The 27,128-nt window shown below is 49.0% G+C and overlaps 2 protein-coding genes across 2 annotated transcripts; both read right to left on the bottom strand.

Moving 5' to 3' along the window:
- Positions 1-336: 336 nt before the first annotated feature.
- LOC147240211 (cell adhesion molecule CEACAM20-like) lies at positions 337-23,149 on the bottom strand. The gene is made up of 10 exons (XM_086193376.1): positions 22,996-23,149; positions 22,452-22,781; positions 19,888-20,069; positions 19,153-19,279; positions 16,918-17,196; positions 15,653-15,931; positions 15,110-15,364; positions 14,258-14,375; positions 5,726-5,765; positions 337-3,409 (listed from the first exon to the last, which is right to left on the bottom strand). Exons 1-9 carry the CDS (start codon positions 23,045-23,047, stop codon positions 5,747-5,749), a joined length of 1,641 nt encoding a protein of 546 aa, XP_086049502.1. The 5' UTR covers positions 23,048-23,149; the 3' UTR covers positions 337-3,409; positions 5,726-5,746.
- Positions 23,150-24,166: 1,017 nt separating this feature from the next.
- LOC147240210 (uncharacterized) lies at positions 24,167-27,078 on the bottom strand. The gene is made up of 2 exons (XM_086193516.1): positions 26,719-27,078; positions 24,167-25,986 (listed from the first exon to the last, which is right to left on the bottom strand). The coding sequence occupies exons 1-2, from the start codon at positions 26,870-26,872 to the stop codon at positions 25,151-25,153; spliced, it is 990 nt and encodes a 329-aa protein (XP_086049642.1). The 5' UTR covers positions 26,873-27,078; the 3' UTR covers positions 24,167-25,150.
- Between the last annotated feature and the right edge of the window lie 50 nt (positions 27,079-27,128).

Below are 27,128 nucleotides of genomic sequence, written 5' to 3'. Positions count from 1 at the left end.
CGGCGTCTGGGAGGCTTTGATGTGTTTGTAGTGAAGCGAAAGTTTCAGCCTAAATGTAGTTCTTCACTACTGATCCCTGAAGGAGAGAGCGGCAAATCATCTGGCGCCTGAAACTGAGATGCAACTTCTCATTCAGACAACAGGAGGCGAAGGTGTGGCAGGACGGGAAACCCCCCCAACACGCACACACACACACACACACGCTCTCTCTCTCTCCTGTGATTGGAGGGTTCGAGGACACAGTCTGATTGGGCCTCATCTTGTTCTGGGCGTGGTCTTGTATTGAGCGTCATCGTTAAACGGCTCAAAAGAGACAAACAGTTGGAGACACAAAAGTAGGAGATGTGGTTTTTAAAGTCTGGGACATTTATTTCATCTTTTAAGATTTTTACAGGAGGCCAGGCAGTTTCTGTAAACATGACAAAACAGAATTTCCTTACATTTTGAAACGGAATAAAAAAACCCCACATCTTTCCAAACGTGACAGTGGACATCCCGGTCCAGTCGCCCAGGTTCTGATCCAGATTAGAGACAAGACTGACGTGATGGACAGAAATGTCTCACTGACACAAAGACCTGTGACAGCCTGGATCCTTTAACCTTCCACGAGCTTTCAGCGACTACGGAAGCCAAGAGGAGACAAATCTGTCAACGAGCTTCTTTATCTGGCGTTAACGAGATCAAGACATTGAAGCGCTTTGTTTCACCATAATCAGTTTATTCATCCTGGTATCGTTTGAAATTTATCGCTTCTCATGTCGCTCATCGATTGAAGCTTTGATGTCACCAGATGACTAAGTTGGTGATCTGGTGACATCAAGATCTGATCCCGTTATCGCCAGGACGTCAACGACCTTTCCCTGCTTCTGTCAGACCCGTGAACACGTTCAGCTCTGACCATTTATTCACATTAGTTCCCGACAGCTGATGTGATTTTAGCAAACGCAGGCTAGGCTAGGCTAAGCTAAGCTAGGCTAAAGATTGAAGAAAATGCTGTTAGCTGAATGTTAGCACCGTTTTGCTGGGGATTTTTTTTTTTAGAGTTGGCAGATAGAAAACTTTTCAAATAAGAAATGCCGACGAGCATCATTCAGCGTCACGGAAATACGAGTCTGTGGAAAAGGGCTGAATTCTGATGGGACGTTGCTAGTTTAGGTGTGAAAGGCTAAGAACGTCTCTTACTGAGAAGAACAAAATGTCTCATCTACATGTTGGTATCAATAATTCTCACACATACACATGTTGAAAACAACATGTTGGTTTGGAGAAGTCAGTGTGGGCGTCGCTGAAAACACACAAAAAGCGAATGAGGTTTTGAATGTGTGATCTGCAGACCAGCGATGATCTTCAGCTCCAGTTATCAGGCTTTTTTTCTAAAAACAAAATAAATACTTTCTCACTGGAGATCAGTGCACGTTCAGGACTGAGGTCACACACAAGAACCACCAACAAACACACAAACAAACAATGACAACACAACTGGAGCGCAGGATAAATCATCTGTTTGCAGACAAACAAGATACAATAAAATAAAGCAGAGTTTGCTTTCTTGTACAGTTCAGATGCCAAATTCATGACCACAAAATAAAAAACTTCCATCCAAGAAGAGATTTCATCAAAGTCATAAAGCGCCACTTTGAGGCTCGTCAAACTTTCCCTCCAAAACCCACCGAACGCCACGGCCCTCCCACTTGTTACTCTTCACCTTCACCACCGTCGCTGTCTCGGCGTGTTAGAGTTTGCCCGCCCTTCCTGACCCCTCCCAGTCACGAGAAAAGATCAAGAAGAGATTCAGACCAATTTCTGATTGGCTGACAAACCAAACACTTGCACATCTGAGCATTCTAAACCTGGCGTGGCGTCACGAGTCACTTCCTGTAGATGAAACTGACGCCTGCTCACCTTCAGCATGAATTGTGGTTGGAGAATTCAGATGCTGTGGGCCAGATTTTTTGAGTTTCTTACTACCTGGGGTCGGAGTCAGAGGGGTCAGCGTCAGAGGGGCGGAGCCAGAGGGCTGAGTCATGGGCTTGTCCAGGGTGGAGCCCGCTACCCCGATGTTATAATTCCTCTGACCGACGTCCTTTTGAGGACATTAAAGGTGTCCTTCTGGTCTTCCTTTGTGGTTTGTCTCAAGTCAAAGTCAAGTCTTTCATTCAAAGTGGCTTCACCTCCAGCTTCTCCACATGCAGGTAACCATAGCAACAGTTCAGTAGCTGAAACAAACAGCGTGAACCTGGTTCAACGTTCTCTGTCTGTTTCCATAGAAACCAACGGTTAAACTCTCGACGGCTCGTACGAAGCTCGAAGGCTCTCAGAGACGTTGCCACTGACTGACTGTCAGGGTGGGGCCTAAACCAGCGAAGAACTTTACATTTTGGAGCAGATTCATTAAACGTAACAAAAAAAATTCTGAGCCGAGGTCTTCAGTCTGTCAGCAAGATGTTTCCACGGAGGTTCGCGCTCGCCGAGTGTCCTCGAGTTTTCTTCACGAATCTGATGAGTCGCCCTGGAGGGAGGAGCTGACTCGACTAGACTGGGACACCTTTCTGTACATTATTGGAAATGAATGCGTTTTAAAAGGGCAGTGTAGCACAAAAGTGGTTACAAATTTTAAAAAATCAAAAACTGAATAAGAACTGTTGCTATTAACAACACGTGGACTTTTAGTGACCAACTAAACTGAAGACGAATTCTAGTTGAGGTGAAAACCAAAGCTGAGCAGGTTTGAGTTGCAGGACGGGACGGAAACAACAACAAAATCTAAATAAAAGTGAGGTATTCTGGATGCCTGACCCCCCCAGCACAGAGACCATGTTTCTACCCTTCAACTGCAAACTCCGCCCTCCTGGTTCAGACAGTGAGAGAAATCCAACCAGCCAAGATGTCAGATATCAATTAACCCTGAGCATCATTGTGTGTGGCCTCCGAGGCTCTGATCACTGAGGCGTCACACTCAGGCGGCGTTCCTCTGTGTGTGTGTGTGTGTGTGTGTGTGTGTGTGTGTGTGTGTGTGTGTGTGTGTGTGTGTGTCTCCTCAGGTTTCCAGCAGGATAAAGAGAGTCACTCATCATGACCGTCAGGGCTCCAGGAACATCTCCTTGGCTCCCTGTTTGAAGGCTCTGGAGGGAGGCGGGTGAGACGAGAAGGGGGTTGGTGGCCAAGTGGCCAGGTGGGGGAGTGGCGACCCAGTGACGATGGAGGCATTTGTGGTGAAGACGAAGAACACAAAAAAAAAAGAGATCAGACGATTAAAAAAGATTCCAGCAAATTATCCAAACAGATAGAATCCATTGTTTGGCTTCAATCGGGTTCCCATCGTCCTGGAAACCAGCCGGATCCAACAGTACGGTCCTGCACAGAGGCATGATGGGAGAACTGAAGCCTCGGATGTTTGGGCCTGGATCTCCTACAGACAGAAATGAGAGAAGTAGATTATTTTCACAATAAAGGTGTCATGACATTAACATCCTACTGCCCCGCCCCATCACTGCTCGTAGTACTCAGAAATCATAGTACTCAGCAACGGACCACAGATAAAGTATGTTTGCGGCCCAGGTGGAGGGAGCTGAACCAGTGGCCCTTAAGCTGCTAGGCAACAGCAGATGCTGCACAACCTGGACGGAAACATTGCTGGCAAAATGTTTGGTTGTTTAGTGACTCGTCTGACATCAAAAGCCTGGAAAACTACACAAGCGGTTCTTGAATCGCTGTTGTTTTTTGTGGAAAAGTCCAAATCTCTTTTGTCATTCATTGCTGCTGAGGCTGGTGATGAAGCTGAGCAGCAGTTTGACTGGGACGTCTGTCTGCCTCTCCTCCTGAGCTCTGACCTGCTGCTTCAGCAAAGGGTTCAAGCACCGGACGCCAGAGGTCAAGTACAAATACACACAACTCACAAAACTGCTTAAAGTTTCAGGTAAAAGTGTCAAGTAGCTCGAGGTGGAGACCACACACACATACACACACCTCCTGCAGGGAGGTCAGCTGGCTATGGATTGGCTGGCAGCCTCTACTTAGACCTTTCAGGGGGATTAAAAGGCAGTAACCATGGCAACAACGCCCACAGGTGAGACCAAGTTTGAAAAACAAATGATGACATGAACACAATGTTTGGTTTCCTTTTCCAAGTGGCTGCATTTGCCTGGGGGGCAACGGAACTCCGCCGTGGCCGTCGCCCGAGCTGCAACTCACGATGATTTTCTCCATTTCTATATGAGCACCAAATGAATCAGCTCTTATCTTGCTCTGATCTGTCACCGTGGTGATCGACTGGTCCATTCATGTGATCACTTAGGTGGAAGATCAAACACGCCTGCTTCTCGCCTCCATCATCAAGGACTCAAAGAAGCTCCCTGATGCTGTGCAGCAGCAAACTAAACGCCGTCCTGGCCTCACCTGCAGGCGCTGACTCTGCTGTGACTGACGGAGGCCACATGGCCCACTGAAAACTGCTGCTTCCATCTTAGCTTCACCTGATTCACTGACAATATACGGATCCAACTAACGCCGAAGTGATGACATCACAGTGCTGATTTGTGACAAACATGAAGACATGCTTGCATGTGAACACATGAGAAATAAACAGCAAACAACTTTTAAAACGCTTGTTTTCTGGAGGGAGTTTGGTGTGGATGGGGTCTGGCCCGTAACCGACCGAATGCTCACGCTAAATAAGCTGCACCACATTACACGAGCAAACCACATTTATCTTTAAAATGTAATCTACCAGCTACCAGTCATGAACCAGCTGGGACTATGTTGGGTTTCTATGGTAACCCTCCCAGCTCCCTTCAGTCCTGCTCCTCCCGCTGCCCTGACGAGCCTCATGTAAATACGTTGCTCATCAGGCCCGGAGACAAACACAGATAAAGAGAAATGATGAAACTCCAGATTAAACACTGAACGTCTGAACATTTTGATCCTTCTGAGGTTTGAGAACTATGTGAGAAACGTAAACAGTGAGTTCAGGACGCCTGAGTCCAACCACATGACCTCAAGCACAGATCTGAACATTTTCAACTCTTTCATAAAAATCGTAACTTGAGGATGTTTCAAACATCTAACAAACAGTCGTGGCACGTCTGTTCCACCGCTCCAGAGGAGTAGAGGCCAGGCCCCCGCCCCCCCAGGTTCCAAATGAGTTCCAAGTGCACCGCCGGCCTTGGCTGCTGCTCCTCACACGGAGGGCGTTTTCACCCCAACCTTGTTTGGTCAGAACCATAATAGCAGGTGTGACCGGTGCTGCAGCCCCCGGGCCAGACCACAGGGCCTCAACAGGCGGTTCTGGATCAGACCACGCTGCGCTCTGTTGTGCTGTGTGAAGAAACTATTTTGATGCTTCCAGGAGGATGAATGACAGGAAGCTGTGGCAGCTCAAGTCACCCATTTAGAGTAAAAGAGGAGCCACGGAGCCACGGAGCCATGGAGCGAGGCACAAAGCTTTCAACCTGATTTCTCCATTTGATCGGAGGTGGCACGAGGAGTGAAGACACGCCAACGTCTGACGCATGCCGCCTACACGCCAATCCCCCTCAGGTGCAGTGAGACGAGGCGTGGGATTGTGATGAAAACCAAAATTAACTGGATCAAATTTGACCAGAGGAGTGAGTGGGTTAGTGAGTGAAGGGTTAACCAATAAGGGAAATTCACACTTTTCTAAAAAAAAATTTGGTGAAATAAACAAAACAGCAATGACCCGTTGGCGAGCATGTGGTCCCTGACTCACCAGTGCTGTGCAGGAACTCCTCTAATACGGAGACTCGACCCTGAAAACAAAACAGAGACAGCGATTAGTGACCTCAGAGCCCCCGCAGCCAGGAATCATCAACCTCAGATGAGCCGCAACAGGAGGCTTCTGCGTACCAACCAGTGAGGATTCACGTAGGAACCAGTGAGGAACCAGTGAGGAACCAATGAGGAGTCACGTGATAATCAGTGAGGAACCAGCGAGGAGTCACGTAATAATCAGTGAGGAACCAGTGAGGAGTCACGTGATAATCAGTGAGGAACCAGCGAGGAGTCACGTGATAATCAGTGAGGAACCAGCGAGGAGTCACGTGATAATCAGTGAGGAACCAGCGAGGAGTCACGTAATAATCAGTGAGGAACCAGTGAGGAGTCACATAAGAACCAGTGAGGAGTCACGCAGGAACCAGTGAGGAACCAGCGAGGAGTCACGTAATAATCAGTGAGGAACCAGTGAGGAGTCACATAAGAACCAGTGAGGAACCAGTGAGGAGTCACGCAGGAACCAGTGAGGAACCAGTGAGGAGTCACGTAATAACCAGTGAGGAACCAGTGAGGAGTCACATAAGAACCAGTGAGGATTCATGTAATAACCAGTGAGGAACCAGTGAGGAGTCACATAGGAACCAGTGAGGAACCAGTGAGGAGTCACGCAGGAACCAGTGAGGAACCAGTGAGGAGTCACGCAGGAACCAGTGAGGAGTCATGTAATAACCAGTGAGGAACCAGTGAGGAGTCACATAAGAACCAGTGAGGAGTCACGCAGGAACCAGTGAGGAACCAGCGAGGAGTCACGTAATAATCAGTGAGGAACCAGTGAGGAGTCACATAAGAACCAGTGAGGAACCAGTGAGGAGTCACGCAGGAACCAGTGAGGAACCAGTGAGGAGTCACGTAATAACCAGTGAGGAACCAGTGAGGAGTCACATAAGAACCAGTGAGGATTCATGTAATAACCAGTGAGGAACCAGTGAGGAGTCACATAGGAACCAGTGAGGAACCAGTGAGGAGTCACGCAGGAACCAGTGAGGAACCAGTGAGGAGTCACGCAGGAACCAGTGAGGAGTCATGTAATAACCAGTGAGGAACCAGTGAGGAGTCACATAAGAACCAGTGAGGATTCATGTAATAACCAGTGAGGAACCAGTGAGGAGTCACATAGGAACCAGTGAGGAACCAGTGAGGAGTCACGCAGGAACCAGTGAGGAACCAGTGAGGAGTCACGCAGGAACCAGTGAGAAGTCACATAGGAACCAGTGAGGAGTAACACAGGAACCAGTAGGAGTGTGTAGCTGCTCTCCAGCCTGTTCTTAACAGTTTTATGAGTCCCAAAACTGTAGAACAAAGATGGACAAGTTGATGTTCTGGTGGTTTGGTTACCATGGAAACATGTCAACTATTGGAGAGAGTTGAGCTGCTGATTAATTGATAAAAGTAGCCAATTTATTTATATGTTCATTATGCAAATATATGTAAATGATTTTATTTTATTATTATTTCATTTTATTCTTTTTCGATGATGATCCATCCATCGCTATCTTCCACTTATTCCTTACTAGTAAGGGTCGCGGGGGGTGGAGCCTATCCCAGCATCTACGGGCGAGAGGCGGGGTTCACCCTGGACAGGTCACCAGTCCATGGCAGGGCCAACACATAGAGACAGACAACCATTGGCTCTCCCAGCCACGCCTACGGTCAATCTAGAGTCTGGATTAACCTGGTCCCTCTTGATGTCTTTGGACTGTGGAGGAAGCTGGAGTACCAGAGAGAACCCAGCAGGAACAGGGAGAACATGGAGACTCACCCAGAAAGACCCCGTGCTGCAGCCGGGGCTCAAACCTTCTTGCTGTGAGGCCACAGTGAGGACCACTGCTCCACCGTGCAGCCCCGATGATGATCCATTATATCAATTATGAAACTGATATAATGGATCATCACAAAAGTGTTGCGTTGAAGTCAGCAGGTCTGCGGCGCTGACAGACGCTGGGATCAACGCTCAAACATGAAGAAATGCAAAGAAACGCGTCTAATCTTCATCTCACACCAACCCTTCCATTCACCTGTTGCTCAATGTTTACCCCATGAAACTCTTTGAGCCCGTCAGGGAGGAAAAATACCTTTTTCTTGTGTCACTGCATCTTATCACAGAAACTACGATATTTCTGCCGCTGAAACGGTCAGAGCTCCAACTAGACGACCAGCCCGCCGTGTCAGCTGGAAAAAGCTTGTCAAAGACAACAGACGGTCACTACAGAGCGTCAGATTACAGAGCTGGGAGGTGAGCGACCGGCCAGAGAGCCATGTTTGGCCGTTGGAGAGACAAAGAAGCTGATTTCGGCTCATTTAAGCTTCTACAAACTCTATTTAAGATTTTCTCCACTAGATTCTTTAAGTCAGTTTGTCAAAAATAGCACAAACTATTAATGTTAGGCTTCTCACATTGAGACGCGCCCTCAAGAGGTCCTTCTAACAAAAGAGCAGCATCATTTCCCACCTAGAAGCTACCTCTCAGGTGAAGCTAACGGACTAGCATACGGTTCTCAGAGTGAGCACACCAATCACCCGCTAATTGCTACCTTTGGAACAATCTGCTTTCTGGGCTAAGTGCTAGCCATCTCAAAACAGTCGCTACCACCTTTAGCTATCTCCTAACCCTCACCCAAACACTCATGCTACCCCTCACACTAGCAGTCACGTTATCCCTCAGGCTAGCGGTCACGCTACTCCTCAGGCTAGCAGTCACACTAGCCACTAGCTGCCTCCGACAGGGAGCTTGCCAGCAGGTTTATTTCCTTAACTACATTTTTAAGGGAGACATTTTGAAATTCAGTCAGTTTTGTTGAAATGATATTTTGTCCAATCGCGTTCAGTAGAAATATCACAACACTGACACACAAAACTGAAGTTGTTTGCTAAAAGTTGCTGATTTCCACATCCAGCAGTTGCAGAGTTTGATTCTTTATTTTTGTCTAACCCTAGAGAGACATTTCTTTCTCTTGAAAAGAGGCTAATAAACCACTTCAGTAGACGGCATGAAAGAAAGGAGTCAAACAATCGCTGACAGAAGGACGAGAGGTTTTTGTGCAGAAAAACAAGACTGAAATAGAATCAGATAGAAGGAGAGAAACTGGAGGGTTGAAGAGATGAAGAAGAGCTGAGCAGCGACAAATGTGAGCAGAAGAAGACGAGTGCAGACATGACAGTGACATTCCTGCCATACTAGGAGGCCTCGCCCTCATTACCCCCCCCCCCCCCCCCCCCCCACACACACACACACACACACCTTGCTGTTGGGGTAGTTACTCAGAATAGAAACCAACTGACAACTGACTGTTACCAACTGGACTCTTACAGTTTGTCCCCAATTAATTGGCCTTAGGCCTGGTTTGTTTCTCTGACTTTGGTTGTCATGCCAACGGCCGCCAGTAAATCAGCTCTGGTGAACAAAAGTTGATGATCTTCCAGGTTGAGTTCATCAAGATCATCTTCACTAATGAACCCTCTGATGATGCTGGAAGCCTGGATGCTACGTTAGCAGTGCTAAGCTAACGGTAGCCTAGGAAGGAGCTACACCAGGGTCACATGACTTTAGGCTTCTTGTGTTTCCCCCTGATGACCTTTAATGACCTTTAATGACCTCTAGGCTCCTTCAGACTCTTGTTAGCAACCCAGGTTTTTAAGACTATCCACCACTCCACCATCCACCGGTCTGGTGTTTACTGGTGGATCTGATGTAGAACTGAACCTCCAACATCCACCGGTCTGGTGTTTACTGGTGGATCTGATGTAGAACTGAACCTCCACCATCCACCGGTCTGGTGTTTACCGGTGGATCTGATGTAGACCTGAACCTCCGCCATCCACCGGTCTGGTGTTTACTAGTGGATCTGATGTAGACCTGAACCTCCGCCATCCACCGGTCTGGTGTTTACTAGTGGATCTGATGTAGAACTGAACCTCCGCCATCCACCAGTCTGGTGTTTACTGGTGGATCTGATGTAGAACTGAACCTCCACCATCCACCGGTCTGGTGTTTACTGGTGGATCTGATGTAGACCTGAACCTCCACCATCCACTGGTCTGGTGTTACTGGTGGATCTGATGTAGAACTGAACCTCCACCATCCACCGGTCTGGTGTTTACTGGTGGATCTGATGTAGAACTGAACCTCCACCATCCACCGGTCTGGTGTTTACTGGTGGATCTGATGTAGAACTGAACCTCCACCATCCACCGGCCATTCACCAGAACTCGTTTCAGGGTGAATCTCGGACTTCATGCTGCCGAGCTGCTATCAGTATGTCGCTTCTTGTCTGAACTTGTAAACAAGTTAAAATCGAAAGTTCATGGATCCAAATCTTCCTCATTTCACAAGCAGCATTGTTAGCATGACTGTGGCTACAAGTCTTTTGTTTGTCAAGTGTGGCTGCAGGCCTGGAGTCAGTAACGGTGCTGGGTGGGCGCGCGCAGCCTGCAAAGTAAATAAATAAATAAATAAAATCCTCAATATCCGACTTGTAATTATCACTGTGGTCTGACCGCTGTGGGTTTTCCCTGCTGGCAGCTCGCCGCTGCAGATGACGGTGCAGAAGAGGTCCAACTGGTTTTCCCTTCAACCTCATAAAGAAACCTGAGTGTTTCAGCTTCACGCCTCAAGTTTTCCTTCACTTTCCGGAACAGGTTTGAGTTCAAATAGCAGGAACATCCCAATTTGCTGGATTTTCATTTGTCACCAGCAACAGAGACCTTTATTCAGCAGCTGCCAGTAATTAAAGGAAAATGAAGCTTTTATCAATTTACAAAACAGCCACAGAGCGAACACACAGAGTAAATTACAGGGCGATGCTGGGCTTATTTTAACGTCACTTTCCCTTCCACATGAAACGCAAAGTTTGTGTTGAGAGCAGAAATGTGAGCCGAGCCGCCAGCACCAGGCAGCCAGACTGCTCCTCGGCAGTGGCCCGAGAACAGCATCTACAACTGTTCTATCAAGTATCTTGTGGCCTTCTTATCTCTCAGGGCTCGTCGTGACCAGTCATCCTACCGGAGCGGTAGGATTATTATAATATAATTGGTTAAAGCTTATTGCATGATTTAATTGTAGTCAGGTAGAGGCGGAGTCACCTTGGCTGACAGCTACAGTGGGCGGGGCAGAGGGTGAAGGAATGCAGTTGGACGGTGTTTTCAAAATACTGACAACGCCATACAGACTGCTTTCATCCTGGATGACAAGGCCAGGGGGTGTGGGGGGTTCTGAGGGGGTTGTGTGTGTGTGTGTGTGTGTGTGTGTGTGTGTGTGGGGCGGGGGGGGGGCCTCTTTAAGTAGAAACGTCAGAATTGAGGCGTCTGACATCCTCCTACTTCCTGTCTCGTCATTTTTAACATGGCACATGAACGGAAACACTGAGAACTAAAACCTGCTGGAGGCTTGTTTATTGTTGTAGTTGTGATGTTCAGGTTGTGTGTGTGTGTGGGGGGGGGGGGGTTGCGTATTTTGTAAACAGTGGGTTGTCAGTCATTCCATCTGATGTTTGGTCAATAAAATTCTGAGTTCCATAATTCGTTTGTCACTTGATTTCATAATCGTGTCCATGAAGAGGAGACTCTACACTTGAAGCTCTTCTCCTTACTGATAAAACAGCTCCAAGAGCAGTTTGTTTTACGTATTGCGAATGTCTCATTTCTTCCACGGACGTGACGCACACGGTTGTAAACGCTAGAGAGCTCCCTGATCTCGTCACCTACAGGAGGGTCCGGGTGTCTTTCTTCCTCTGTGGTGTACGTGGAGACTTTTCTTTCCCTCGGGGGCCTCTGTCTTCACCTGCAGCGCTAACTGAACATGCTAATTCCACCCAGTCTGAAGGGTCAAACAGGCTTTTGCTTGATTGTTGGCAGGTCTTTCTTTGGATTAACAGCCGCTCTCATGCTGCTCTACAGCAGGTGTGTGAGTGAGTTATTGTCCCCGTCAAGAACCGGTTTGAGGACAAGGACATTGTTGTGCACTGAGGTCATTTCTCCTCTTAAAACCATGTTAACCACCATGTACAAGTTTCACATCCTGCCAGACTGATGAACATACTAAAAAAAAGGACTTAGACCTCTTGACTGCAGGGAGAAAATGTCCGTTTGTAACTGTTTAATTATCAAACAGCAGCCAATCAGGGTCAGGGATTCCCTGCAGTTACAGAAAGGCAACCCAGGCCCTAGGGCTGCCACTGTGACCTTTGACCTTCAGAGTCTTTTCAGTCCCATTGGATGTTTGCAAAAATGAAACTATTCCGTTGCCAGAGGGAGGTAACATGAGGAGGCCGTCATTGTTGGAGCAGTGCAGGGTTACACGTTCATGCTCATCAGCCGATACCAGCAGCTCTGTCGGCTTCAATCGAACATGCTAGCACATGCTAACAGCAGCATCAGGTATGCTAATCATGTTGCTTTAGCGCAGCTCCATGCATCACTTAGTACAACAGCACAGGTCAGCTCTGCTCAGCTCCCTCTGTGTGAATAACAACAAATATGTTCAGAATATTTGTTGTTGCTAGCATTCCTAGCAGGGTGCGTCATGGCCCGTCTGAGCCACTTGATGATGACTATGACGAGACGTTTGACGGAGAAACTGACAAACATTAGAAGCAACAGACGAGTCCATGACGCCGAGGCCCCGGGCACCTTACAGGTGTACAGCTAGTGGCCCTGACACCTGATGGCCCCCCTCACGCCACCGGATCATCCAGCTGCACCCGTTGACTGACAAGTGTTTTCTGCAGGCGGAGGGGGAAGGGGAGGGGCAACTTAACGCTCACTCTGATGGCAAACATGGCTTCCTCTGATAATGCTGATAAAATGATCAGTTTGGGAGGGACGAAGGTGGACAACAGCGCCCTCTGTTACAGTGGGACATGACACTGAATTTAGCACCAATGGAATCACTTCCTTAAATCCAGGTGTGGCCTGATCAGACAAACATCTGGAAACTACAGTTTTCCTGAGTGGAGTGTAGTTGATCAGTCCAAATTCCAAAGTGATTGATTGGTGGTCTGATAAAAGCGTTCTGTGGAAACACAACTGGATGTTCAGCGTCAGTTCCACATCTGACTTTTATTGCATGTCACTGACTCATCTCGCTTTGTTCTGGGACGTCAGCTTCCTGTCATGCAGGATCCTTCAAGACAAGGAGCAGGGTTGCATAATAGCAGGCTGCTCATACTGGATCATTGTAGCTCTGATTCAGCCTCTTTCATTCTCCACCACCAAACACCATCACAGCCTCCACCTGTTTCATCCATGTTCTGCCACTTAAAGGAAGATGGTGAATGTAGTCTCTGACGGAGGGCAGAGAGCCTGACACCTGTGCTAGTTAGCTTAGCACAGTGGCAGGGAAAAGACTGCCTAGAAATTGGCGTGTTCCTTTTTGCTTGGTTGGTTGACGTGCTGAACAGTCATGGCAGCCTGCTCCAGTGACACGTACTTCCCTCGAACTGTAACTGCCCGTCACAGCGATGCAGCTACGACTGTCCTGATCGTGATATCACATCTCCACACCAGACTGTCCTCTGGTCTGAGTTATTCGATGAGATTGAGACCGCAGCTGTGTGGGGGTTTCTCCTTTACAAATCCACCGTAGCAAGAACACCACCCACGTTCTTGTGGTTCCGAAAAAGATGCCTCGTAGAAGCTGGAGACATTTTCAACTTGGCAACATGGAACAATTCAAAGGTATGAAAAGTGATGCCAGCAAGAAAGATGGCTGCTGTTACAACAGTGTGTGTGGGTGTGGCAGGTCTGCAGTGTGTGTGGGTGTGTGTGTGTGTGTGTGTGTGTGTGTGTGTGTGTGTGTGTGTGTGTACTTCAGCTGCCTAACATGTTGCAAGATGCCGCAGCAGATGAGGAATGAGAGGAATTTCCTACAAGGTCATGAAGTGGCTGACATGACTGAAATACATACAGGAACACAAACAAAATGACAGATATGATGCGCGCACACACACACACACACACACACACACACACACACACAATGAACAAGGAGCTCAGGGAGAAAACAGCAGGAAAAAAATCTGAAAAATAAAATCTGGTTTGGTTTCTATAAATGTCATAAATTCAGTGGCGAGAAGCCAGCACGTCAAAACACCCAACACTAATAACGGTCCTTCGTCTCAATGACCAAAAGAATGAGGAGAATCCTGAGGTCATTTTTCTGGTTTGCTGCTGTATAGAAGATAAATCTTAACGCTCCGCTAACTAAGAGTCTCGAGGCTGAATCCTGGCAGTGGACACGGAGCCAGGAACAAAAGCTGTCTGGCTGAAGCAACTTGAAGAACCTTAAATGAGAGCTCAAGAACATGGCACTCTGAGAACAACTTTCTGATCATGCGTAACATTCAAGGATGCGTACATTATCATAACCTTCAGGTTGTGGGTCAGGAAGTTCTTTCAGTGTTATAACATGAGATCCAGTACCCGGCAACATGCAGATGATCACGTCAGAGATATCAAAGAGCAGAGAACTTACGGTACTTTCTGTCTGCAGTACATGACTAAGGCGATAGCAGCTCCCAAGGCTACGAGGACAGCGATGACGATTCCAGCAATGGCTCCATCAGAGAGACCTTGATCCAACGCACCCTCCTCTGAGATAACAAGAAATACCAAGACGAGATGATGAACTGTGCACGCCAGCCAACATCAACACTTATTTGCAGTTGCATAGAGTCAACGGACAGGACCTCGTACCCTGAGAAAGACCAGGGGATAGATTCTCCTCTCTAGGGAGCTGAGAACCATGCTAGTTAGCTTAGCACAATGAATTGTAGTGGTAGGGAAGTGTTAGCATAGCTCCATCTCTGTCAGCATTAATATAACGGGGTTTTATTATAAAATAACAGTGAGGAATTGCATCAAGCAAAGAAAGAGTCGCAGCCTCCAGGCTCCTTATGAGACACTTTCTGGCCGACCCACATCCACACACCAGTATTCAACCGTCTAGACTGCTAACATGTTAGCACGCCTACAGTTACAAAGTCATCAGAAAAGCAGAAAGCTACTGGATCTTAACACGGACATTATAAGTATAATCACACGCTAACATAAGAGTTTAGTCTCCAGTTTTATAGCTTTTCATATAAACTGACAGGTTGATATTATTAATATTAGCCTCCTGAACTTGGGTTGAAGCGGCTAACAGGACTCCGCTGGCCAGTTTCTTTCGCGACGTGATTGAAGACACAGACGCGTGTTAGTCTGGACTGGAACTCCATTTACCCAGAATGAGATGGCAGCTGAATTTATTGCATCCACTTCTCCAGCTCACGTCACATCATTTTATTTTAAATGTTTCGAGGAATAAACAGACTGGAGATCTTACCTTTGACTGACAGACTGTGGGTGGACGTGCTGCTCTTGCCGGTGATGGCGTTGTGGGCCTCACATGTATATACTCCCGTGTTTTTGTATACAGCCTCTTTGATGGTGTACTGAGCCGTTTTGATGTTGGTTTGGCTGCCGTTAAACTTCCAGGTGAAGTTGGCGGGGGGGATGGAGACGGCTGAGCAGCTGAGCGTCACGGAGTCTCTCACCTCCACGGCTGATTCGCCGGTCACCATGGCCTGTTCAGGGCCGACTGGAGACAGTAGGAACCAGATAGAAATGAGCGATAAGCTCAGAGGACAGTGATCAACACCCTGGCACATACTAATCATAATCACAATAATAATCATAATCATAATAATCATGATCATAAGGCCGATATCTGCAAGTACCGACGACAGGCCAACTTTATCATTATCATGTGTCCTGAATAAAAACTGCAAATCCCAATGTTCTTGGATGTGATGACAAAAGCAATAACTCCTTCAGACACAAGCATGAAGACGTTTTCTCCTTCGCCATCACTCTCTCAAACACTCACAGTTGACCACCATCTTGTAGGACGCTTTTTCAGTGTTGACAGGGTTTTCGACCTGACACGCGTACTCTCCGTTGTCCTCCTTCTGCAGCGGGTTGATGGTCATGGAGATCATGTCTTTAGAGAACGTCACGCGGGCGCCAGGTGTCAGCAGTTTACCGTCCTTCAGCCACGAGCTGGTTGACACCGTCCCCGCCGACACCTGGCAGCTGATGCTGGCTGAGCTGTTGCCAGCGATGAGCGTCGAGGTTGGACCGGTGATCTTGATCCCTGTGATGGGCTCTGAAACACAGACAGGAAACACCATCTTTGATCTGATCTGGTCTTTTTCTGGTGGGATTCTCCCAACGCCTCACTGGTCTAACGTGTGGTCAAGCACGTTCATCACACATCAGAGGCCAAATAATCATTCTGTCGCAATCTACCAAACTTGTCTTGAGTTTCCAGGGGAAAAACATTCCTCGGCCTCCCTGTCCTCCCCCTCCTCATCGTCCAGAGAGAAAATACAGAAACTCTTCAGGCTGTAACATGAGACCCTCCGCCCACCCAGCAAGTTTCACACACCGACATGCCAACGACTCTAAAACAACATCCTCAGTTTAGGAGAAAAATCCTCGTCAGTAATTACAGACACGGCGGGACGTGAGTTCTTGACGTGCCTGCGCATCTCGCAACATTTCAGCACCTAACAGATGACGTGATGCGAGATGCGCCCACAACGCCGCCAGCCACTCAAGTGCAGTCAAACAAAAATCAAGCTCCAGTTGTTCACATGTAGTTGAAGCTGCTGCAGTGAACTTTGACCTCATTCACACTCACACAGCAGCAGAAGTAAAGTCTAACTGATTGATTACTTATTGTCAGTTTGATTAATTTCTGTGAAACTGGGAGTCCCTTTTACACAGAGACTCTGCAATGCTGCTGTAAAAACGACGCTGTCCTGCAGAAGCAGAACGTGACGCTGCCCAGCGTGTGAATATTCCCCCGTGAAGACTGAACTGTAGGCTGAGCTGCAGTTCTCTCTCTGCGTGTTCATCCACCATAGCGGCGGAGCAGCGGCGTGATATTCATGTTCAAGTGCCTCTGGGGCAGGACGGCGCAGGAAGAAGCTCTTCATCTGAGCTACAGTTTCATTCATTTTTCAGGAATACAACATGGATGTTGGAGGGGCAGTTCCAGATTTACATACTGTATATTCAGAGCTACAACTGGACAGGAAGAGACCAGACACGAAATCACAATCAAGGTCTTGAAGAGAGAGAACTCACCCATCACGGCGAAGGAAACGCTGGACGAGTTGGCCAAGCGTTGTGTCTTGACATTCTTGGCGCTGCATTTGTATTTAGTCAGCTGCGCCCCAAAGCCATGCGCTTTCACTTTCTCTAGAAGCAGCACAGGACCCGCGACCTCCATGGCTGTGTCATTGCCGTACCAGGTGAAGGTGGCGGGCGGGTTGGACTTGGACGAGCATGTCAGGTTGAAGTCGGAGCCTTGTCGGACGAACTTGGGAGGGTTTGCAGGAGTGAAGGTGACTTCGTCGGGTCCATCTGTGGAGCAGCAACACACGGAGGGTTTAGTCCACTGTTAGCATGCTTTAAGGCTACATGGCGTTAGCATGTCAGGGACGTGATATTTTCTGGCTTCTTGTGTTCCCATGATGACCTCCATGACCTCTGTAGGCTCCTCTAGACTCTTAATAGCAACCCAGGTTTTTAAGACTCCACCACTCCACCATCCACCGGTCTGGTGTTTACTGGTGGATCTGATGTAGAACTGAACCTCCAACATCCACCGGTCTGGTGTTTACTGGTGGATCTGATGTAGACCTGAACCTCCACCATCCACCGGTGTGGTGTTTACTGGTGGATCTGATGTAGAACTGAACCTCCACCATCCACCGGTCTGGTGTTTACTGGTGGATCTGATGTAGAACTGAACCTCCAACATCCACCGGTCTGGTGTTTACTGGTGGATCTGATGTAGACCTGAACCTCCACCATCCACCGGTGTGGTGTTTACTGGTGGATCTGATGTAGAACTGAACCTCCACCATCCACCGGTCTGGTGTTTACTGGTGGATCTGATGTAGAACTGAACCTCCAACATCCACCGGTCTGGTGTTTACTGGTGGATCTGATGTAGAACTGAACCTCCAACATCCACCGGTCTGGTGTTTACTGGTGGATCTGATGTAGAACTGAACCTCCAACATCCACCGGTCTGGTGTTTACTGGTGGATCTGATGTAGAACTGAACCTCCACCATCCACCGGTCTGGTGTTTACTGGTGGATCTGATGTAGACCTGAACCTCCACCATCCACCGGTCTGGTGTTTACTGGTGGATCTGATGTAGACCTGAACCTCCACCATCCACCGGTCTGGTGTTTACTGGTGGATCTGATGTAGAACTGAACCTCCACCATCCACCGGTCTGGTGTTTACTGGTGGATCTGATGTAGAACTGAACCTTCAAAATTATGACACACTGACAAAATCCCTTTAAGTATATCGGTGTCACCTTCACAATAAAAGCAGCAATGATTTTGTATTCTCATGGTTTTGTAACAGCTGGTTTGAGAGTCTTATTCAGGAATGTTCAGACCTGAAGTCAAGTGGTTCCGTTGCTATCTTGATGTTAGCAGTTAAGCTAACATCTCTGCCCCCTGGTTTGGCTCATGTTAGGCTACAATCTCAGTCGCAGGGTAATTATGGTTTACCAGTGATATAGAAAGCCTATATTTCTATGAATCCTCTGTTTTTGCCTCCAACACCTAAACTAGCAAAAATCTCTTCTTTAGATTGACAAAGTACATTATATTTGTTTTTGTCAAATGTTTTTCTGAAAGCCACATGTACCTGTCACTTTTACACGTATAGAACATTTTTTTAATATTCCTAATGAAATTCTTCATGCGGACAAAATGTATTTCCATGTTTTCGCTGCTCACTGGATCCAAGAACCTGCTTGAATTGACTGCATTCCTTCTTCACTTGTAGGAAATCTCCTAAGTTTAGGGTTAATTAATAACCAGGTAAGGTGGCGGTCGATGTGGTTTCACTGCCTTTCAGGTTAGTCATGAGGAAGGAGCGGAGCCGCAGGCCACTGTGTACACAGTGTGGCTCAGGCACAGAGGCGAGGAGGGCGAGGAGGGTGTGGGAGCAGCCTGACAACACGTCGCAATATAAACAGTCACGTTGCTGCAGGGGTGCTGCTCCTGGATCTGCATGTTAGGAATCATAATCCTAGAAATAACGATGTTGTGGAACAACATGACCTGCACAACACTGACCTTTACCGCGCTGGTAGAGTGAGACGCAGCGCGGCAAGCAAACGCCACCAGGACTTTAGAGTAAACAGAGGACTGTGGAAACTAATAACATGATAAAGCCAGCGTGCTGCCAGCTTGTGGGCGGAAAATCAGCTCACGCTAACCTGCCTGCAAACTGCCTGAGTGGGTAAAGCTATCGGGCTGAGAGGCGGCACTGTGGGCGCAGTACTCACAGTAGATGGTGATGTTGAAGGGGGCGCTCTTCTCCATCTCCAGCTTGTTGGCAGCTGCGCAGTAGATAGGACGAACCAGGTCGGTCCGGAGAATGCCTGCGATGGTGAGTATGCTGGACGCTACCCCCTGCGATTCAACCCACAAAAATATGACAATGATATCAGAGACACACAATTATGTGATCCCCTTTAACCAATGAGCCGCGTTCATGAAATGTTCTGATGTTCCGTGTTCTTACACACTAAGGGATGTCAGCAAGCTTCAATTTAGTCTTTAGGTTATAAAAGTCCTGCTTGGGAATATTTCCCATGTGAACTCAGAAGACGGTTCCGTTTTTACGGTCAGACGGTTGGGATGAAAGGAAAATGTTCCCCTTTGTTTGTCTACAGGCAAAATGTTCCCTTAAGGCTTCTGAAAGGCAAAAGTTCATCCAGTTAGAAACATTCCTAGAACATTCTAGGAGTTCTTTAAGTGGTTGGGGGTCGTTCTTTACAACTTGTAACCTGCAGGGAACATTCTACATATGTTCCCGTAAATGTTCCCTAAACGTTCCACCCTTAAGCTTTAGAGAACATTGTGACCAGAGGGGAACATTCCAGGATTTGTACAAGATGATGTTGTTCTCAGTCACAGCATTCTAGGAACCCCAAATATTGAGCGGAGTTCTCTACAAGTAGACTTAAGGGTGTTCCAGGTCCAGAGACCATGTGCTGATCACTGCAGGAACATCTCACCGTCACAGACGGATCGACCTCCGTCAGCGTCAGCCGTTTGCCGTCCGCCTTGATGGGCGCGGTGCCGTTGAGCCAGGTGAAATTGAGGAAGGAACCTTTAGCGGAGCAGGTAAGAACCAAGGTGCTGCTGTGCTCCACCGCGTCCGGTATGTTGGAGCTGATGACCACATTGGACACGGGTTCTGCAGGAGGACACAAGGACGTTGTTTTACTTGAGGAACGAATCAAATATAAAAAATAATCGAATGCAACGTGAATTTCCCACAAGAGTAAATCCTGTTTTACAAACCATTTGCCTCAATTTTTCCAAAGTTTAAATGCTGCTAAATGAACACCAAGGATGGGTAGACTGGATGTCTGCTAGTTAGCTCAGCACAATGAATGGTGGTGTTTGGGAAGTGTTAGCATCAGCTAGATGGGCGTGTCCAGCAGTAATCCTCCTCATTCTCTCTTACCAAGTTGGCCATGTTAAGCCGCAGAATCAGAAAAAAATCTCTCATAACTTCCTCTCAGCTTCAACCGCCTTAGACAAATGAAACACGCACAACCTTCTGGTCTGGTACGACTTACCTGTGTTGAAATACTAGAAGTATTCCTAAGTATTGCAGTATTGACATATTGTACCATATTTGCATTCTTCTCTTAATCTTTGTCAAAGACTCAGCTGCAGACCTGAACCCGGAGTTCTGACGTGAGCCTGCAGCAGCCGGCGGCTCTGTGGATGCGCGTCTGCAGCAGGTCCCAGAACTCCTCGGGCTCCTCGCCCGCGGCTGCTTTCTCCTCACACATCCGTAGTTGTGCCCCAACATGAACGTTTGGATGGAGTCAACCTGCTGGACTCGTTCTCAGAGGAGCTGCGTGTGCATTGGCAATCAGAGCGAGTGTGTGAGAAGGAGTGGGAGCCCCGAGCCTGCACAACAATGCTGTATAAATCAAACGCTCCGAGGAAAACTGAAGATCCTCAAAGGACCAACTGACATGGAACCTGAGTTGGAACCTAGTAACTCGTAGCTGGTGCAACCCAACTGCCGTATGCCGACAAGTCGACGTCCTGTTGCACACATCTCGACATCTTGACCTCGACAGACACAGCTACCACACTGCTAACATAAGGCTAGCTTGGTCAGGCACAGTGCTACAAGTGCTGAAAGGGTCTGATGATTCCAGCCCAGGAGGAACTGCTCAAAGCCACGCCCTGCCTGTAGTCACTGGGTCAGGGGTCAAGGGTCAACTGGTTGATTTTTGATGGAGTATTTATACCTGTTCATACCTCTGGTGGTGCCGCAGTGTCAGAGTCACAGGTGCAGATGATACAGACGTTCTGACCTCATTATTAAGAGCCCAAACGAAATAAACACACCAATGATTTCAGTACTGATTTGCAACGGCGTGTGCGCCCTGCGTACCTGGGTGGAGAGGGACTGTAATAACATGGACATGATGTCACTGAGGTGCACCACAACCAGGTGAGGCGCAGGACAGACCGTCTGCTGACCACAGGACTAGATTATGGGGTCAGGTTCATAGCTGAGCAGGACCTGGTCCACCTGCTTGATCCTGGACTCTCTGCTTTGTTCAGTTTAGTGCAGATCCACACGAGCCGCTCCAGTGGCAGCAGCTGATCTTCCAGGGTCCAAATTCAACAAGAGACAGAAGGACGTCACAAGACCAGTAAGAACACATGATCGTTCTCATGGCACCCGCCTGTTCTGGGTCAGACAGCGGCAGCCCTCCTGATCCAGAATTACCTCCGAGAACAGAGATGCTACAAAGCTCGTTGTCAGGATGGACCAGGAGGAGCACTTGGATAGAACGTTTTGGCCTTTTAGTATCATAACGTTCTTCTGGTGCAGTGGGAGGTGTTGGGGGGGGGGGGGGGGCTCTGTAGGGGTTGAGGGTTCAACTGTGCCTCCCAGAGGCTTCACTCTAACCTCCCGCACATGAAGCTGACAGGAAGCTCTGTGTTTACCTGCTGTCCTGCAGCTGTTTACATCTGGATTTGATCTGTGGCAGAGAGAGAGAGAGAGAGAGAGAGAGAGAGAGAGAGAGAGAGAGAGAGAGAGAGAGAGAGAAAGAGAGAGAGAAAGAGAGAGAGCCTGCCTGCATGTGTGTGTGTCTGTGTGCGTGCGTGTGTGAGATGAACCAGCAGGGACGAGCGGAGCCACACCCTGAAGGAGCTCATGAAGAGCCAGTTCAGTTCAGGAGCTAACTAGGACTAACTAGTCCCCCAACCAGAGCAAAGCAGTGCGGTAGTCATTCCCGCGGAGTAACACATCTGCATGAGTCAGAGAACAGTTCAGGTGACTGTGTACACCTGTAAAACTAAATCCTTCCACCAGTGTAAATGTCACACGCTCAGCGATACACCGCTCGAAGGCGCAGCGCTAAATTACGCAGGAAAATCCTGCAATTGTAGAGGTGACCCGGACACGGGGGGGCGGACACCACCCGAACCACCTGCTAACCCACTTCTTCATGGTGTTTTAGAGCCGCTGATCAATTCGGCGCATTTAATCCGAAAGGAACTTCGCATATCAGAGTTCAAAAGAGCGGGATTCACTCACCCAGGACGCGCAGCTCGATCTCCGCCGTCTTCGTGTCCCCCTCCATCGTCAGCATGGTGATGCTGTAGCCGCCGCTGTCCTCCGGCCTCAGAGTCGTCAGAGTCAGGCTGCCGGAGGTGTTGCTCACCGCCACCCTCCCCTCGTAGGGGTCACTGACCCTCAGCCCCCTCTTTGTCAGCGTGGCCACGTTGATCTGCTCGTGTCCGTCGTTGAAGTTCCAGATGATGAATTCGTAGTTCGGTTTATCCAGCAGCGTCTTTAGCGTCACAGTTTTGCCCACGTTCGCGTCCACGGGACCGTCCGGTAGGATGTCCTGCCCCGCGCAGCATCCTGGGGAGACGGTGGGTTAGTTAGAGACTCACCTGAGCCCGGAGGAGGGCGGGGACAGGTGAGGCAGGAAACACGGCACAGCAGTGAACAAGAGGCCACACTCAGCTGCACAATAACTAAATCACAAGCACAAGCGAACCACCGGACACTCGGTGCCAACACGGACCACCGGGCGCAGCCCCGCTCCAGAGCGCGCGGGTTCGGTCCTTCTTACCGGTGGAAGTCAGGAGAAGCAGGAGGAGCGACGAGGAGGCGAGCGGATCCATCTGGACGGTTCAAGTCTTCCCAGCAGAGACGCGAGTGCGGCGCTACCTGCTGCTTTTAGAGGGACACGCCCAGCCAAGGTGAGCGAACGCACTAGGACACACCCACAGCGCGTGCGTCACTTTTATGACGCCGCCGCGTGTCATCTTGAATTATTCAACCGTTCACGCCTGATCACCGCGACGCGGGGGGGCTTTTCCGTTTCCTTCGTAACTCCGGGTTCTGAATAGCGGTTTACGCACGAGGACGAACCAGGTTCTCGTCACCACCAGGACGCGGCTGGGCGCGAGGTACGGAGGCCAAGGAGGGCCGTCGTCAGGATTCAGTTTTTCATGCCGCTGGCTCCTGAGCACCTGTTATCTCGAGGTAACGAGCTGAGGTTGTCAGGAACCCGCTGGAGACCAGGAAACAACCACCGCTCCTCCTGTCCCTCCTTTCATCACTCTTGTAAAAGTTCTAAATCCTCATTTATCCTTTGATCACTAAGTTAAAGAGTTTTTAAAAAGAAAGAAATGATGACTACGACGACCTTTCTCGGCCTCCGTAGCAACATGAACCTGTGGCGCAGCCGAGGGCGTTCATCCGCCTCCGTCATGACGGAAGCACCTGGACGCACAATCTGGTCTTTAGCAAGGATCCCCCCCCCCCCCAAAAAAAAAATAATTTCCACAAAAACAAACAAATTCGTTACTTGAAAATCACAGATTTCAAATTTCATGACTTTTCCAGGGTTTCAGGCCGTCTGGGCGGTGACGTCATTGATTTAAAGTCAAATACACGATTAGCAAGTATCAACAGCAGGATCGTCAGGAAGTACTCCCAGTTTCACGAGTCAGATGTGTTGTACTACTACTCAGTTACTCAGGAACTTCTCTACTTAGTGGTTGATAAACCAGTCCTGGATCAGTTTGGGGGATGAACTCGACTCAGGAACTGAACCATAAATGAGCCTCGCGTCAAACACTGGGATGTGTAACTGGTAGCATGTACAAGTACACCCATCTAAATACTTGTAGTTGACACTGCAGCACTGACAGAGAAACAGATACTTCTTCTTTCCAACTTCCACAGACGCTCATATAGTAACTTTTAGCTCTAGAAGTCAAAATGAGGCGATCACGTGATGAAAACAGCAGCTTTAATTTGTTGAAACAAGAAACACATAAACCTTTGTGTTTCTGAACCCAGCAAACTCATCACACTCACTGAAGGTGCAACCTTGACGCATGAGAAATCCACATCCTGACATTTATAGGATTTTTAAATGACAAAACACAAGCGTGTTCTGGAGTTGATGTGCTGCTGCCACCTTGTGGGCACACAGAGAAACTACAGGACGCCATTGAATTGCTGCACCTCTGCATAAATTTGACCATAAATGACAAAATATTCCCACCTAAACTCTTAAATCCACTGACGCCTGCTGGAGGAAACAATGACCTCGTCTGTCCTCAACCTTTTATCACCACAGAAAACCCAAGAGAAGCTGAGCCGGCACAGCCGGTCCGTGGACGCCTGCTGCGCCCTGGTGGAGGCGCCGCCTCCTTCATTCACGAGAACGCTGTTGTGTTTGAGAAGTACTGCACTCGCCAATGCTGGCTCATCAGTTCATCGTTTGTGCGCTGTCTTCATAACCGGACAGGTGGATGTGATTTGTTCATGACATCACCATATGACATCATGACATCACAACATGACTTTTCACTCACGTCATGAATATGAAATCAAAGTTCGAGTCTTTCATCAAAGTCAGTCTGGTGAGTCTTCATTACATTTAAATCCTGATTCAGCTTCTATTTGCCGCTGGAATCAGGTCATGTGACTCGAGTCCTCAGTCTCTGGGTCGCTGCCTGATCCGCTTCAGCAGCTCTTCCTGTGGTGTTGCTGTATGAAGCTGCCCAAGATGGCTGACCCACTTCAGTCTATACAAAAGTGGGTGAAGCGCATCCTGCAGTGATGTCCGGTTCTAGCTGTCCGTCCTTCGCACGCCGCTTTTCCTGTCAAACACACGAGGCCTGGAGCCGGATGCTGGAGAGGGAGACGCCCCTCGACCTGCGCCAACACTCAGCGGTTCGCACCTGAGACTCGTTTCCTGACTTCCTGCTTCACCTGCTGCTGCTGATGACACACTTGTGGTTTTTCACCTGCGAAGGCCAAGTGAATCTCTTCTCACAGATGCTGCAACAGAATGGTTTCTCCTGCTTGTGGAGCGCTGTGTGCGTAGTCAAATTACTCTTCTTGGAGAATCTCTTGCCACAAACAGAGCAGCTGAACGGTTTCTCACCGGTGTGCACTCGCATGTGATGCACCAACGTGCAACGCACACTGAAACTGGAGCTGCACACTGAGCAGGTGAACGGTTTTTCTCCTGTGTGAACTCTTAAATGTGTCGTCAAATTTGACTTCTTGGTGAATTTCTTGCCACATAACCGGCACGTGAATGTTTTTTCTCCCGTGTGTCTTTGCATGTGGATCTGCAGGCGCTCTTCACCGCCAAATCTCTGGCTGTGCTTGGAGCAGCTGCCAGACAAATTGGCGGTGTCGTGCTCCTCGCTGCTGAGAGAGGTGGGATTGTTTTTCAGAAGGTTCAAACCGGGCCGAGGGACCCGGAGCTGCTTCCAGACGTCCTCGCTCCCTGCGGCCTCTGAGGATGGTGAGGTCCGGTTATAAAGGATCTGGAGATGTGGATCTGGACAGTCGCCGCCTGGCTCCAATCCTTCACCAGCGGGAGGCTTCGTCTCTTCATCATCCTCACTCTTGACAGGGTCAGAGGTCAACCTGGTGATGTCGAGCTCTCCCTCCTGGCAGGTCCATAGGTGCTCGTGCTCCTCTTTAATGACTCTGGTCTGCGGGTCCGGCTGGTTCTGACCCAAGCGCCACGTCTGCTGCTGCCGAGGAGCCTCCTCAGTCACGGTGACTTCCAGCTCGTGTGCAGCAAATCCTGCAACACACCAAACACATCAGGTCAGTCCAGTGGCAGCTGGCAGCATCGCGGTGAGGACCAGAGCTCGACAGGGACCCAAGTCTCACCAGCTGCTGCTGCGCTCAGCCAGTATAACGCCCGCCAGGTCATGTGATCACTTCTGGCCTTCGGGCCCGTTTGCTTGACTATCAGTGAATAACTAGACTGGTCCATAACTAGAGGCTGATTTCCACCAGACTCTCCGGAGGGTGAAAATACCAAAGAACCCTTAAAGGTGAAAAAAGCGGTTGTGAGCATTGACGAGTTCTTGACACTTTCTGGCCCTGAGAGCGACGCCGGGACGTGAAGGTCAAACACAACTGACGCCTCTCAGATGAACGCTGAGTGTCTGGTGGACCAACGCGTCTCCCACCTCATCGTTCAACCTCAGGATCGTCTCAACCAGACGTTCTCCTCCGATCTTTCGGCCCCGAACCGAAGCTCCTGGTTCCTACTCTCACATTCGCACTCCAGCACTTGACAGCTGATCAGAGAGCAGCAGGACGCCGGGGGCCGTCGCCGTCCTTTCGTCCTGACTGACCTGGGGTCAGGATGATGGGGGAGTTGGAACAACTGCTAGATTACTTCATTCATTTATGAAAATACTAGAGGAACTAAAGAAAGGAGTCGTGAAACTTTTTTTGGGGGGGGGGGGCTGTGAATTATAACTTTCAACGTCACGTAGAAACCCTGTGACTTCAGGAAACCCACCTGCCGGCTTCCCGCCGCCGTGCTGGAGTTCGCACTGCCGGCGGAGCTCCGCCTCGTAGTCCGCGATCGTGCGCTCGAACAGCGCCAGGATGTCGTCAGCAGCCGCGGACAGCCTGCGGCGGACCAGCGCTCTCAGCATCTGCACCGTGGACATCTTCACCCCGCGCAGGCGCGTCGCCGTGTTTGTTTCGCGTTGAGCAGATAAACTAACGTCAGACAACCGATAGAAGATTTACGGAACCGAGTGCAGCCAGAGAAGCTGCGCACCGACGGTGATCGAGGGCCGGCTGCAGCTCACGGACACACGCGCTGGACACCAACCGCCATCTTGTCCAAGCAGCCACAGCTAACTGCTTCCGGAGCACATCGTAAACTTTCAAAATAAAGCTCTTCTTCCTGGGTGTTAATGG

This window comes from Aulostomus chinensis, chromosome 22 (genome assembly GCF_037954235.1).
Source record: "Aulostomus chinensis isolate RoL2024-O1b breed Wild chromosome 22, RoL_Achi_v1.0, whole genome shotgun sequence".
In the NCBI taxonomy this organism is placed as follows: domain Eukaryota; kingdom Metazoa; phylum Chordata; class Actinopteri; order Syngnathiformes; family Aulostomidae; genus Aulostomus; species Aulostomus chinensis.
Note: the sequence above shows the minus strand (reverse complement) of the source record. Positions and strands in the feature narration are given on the sequence as shown.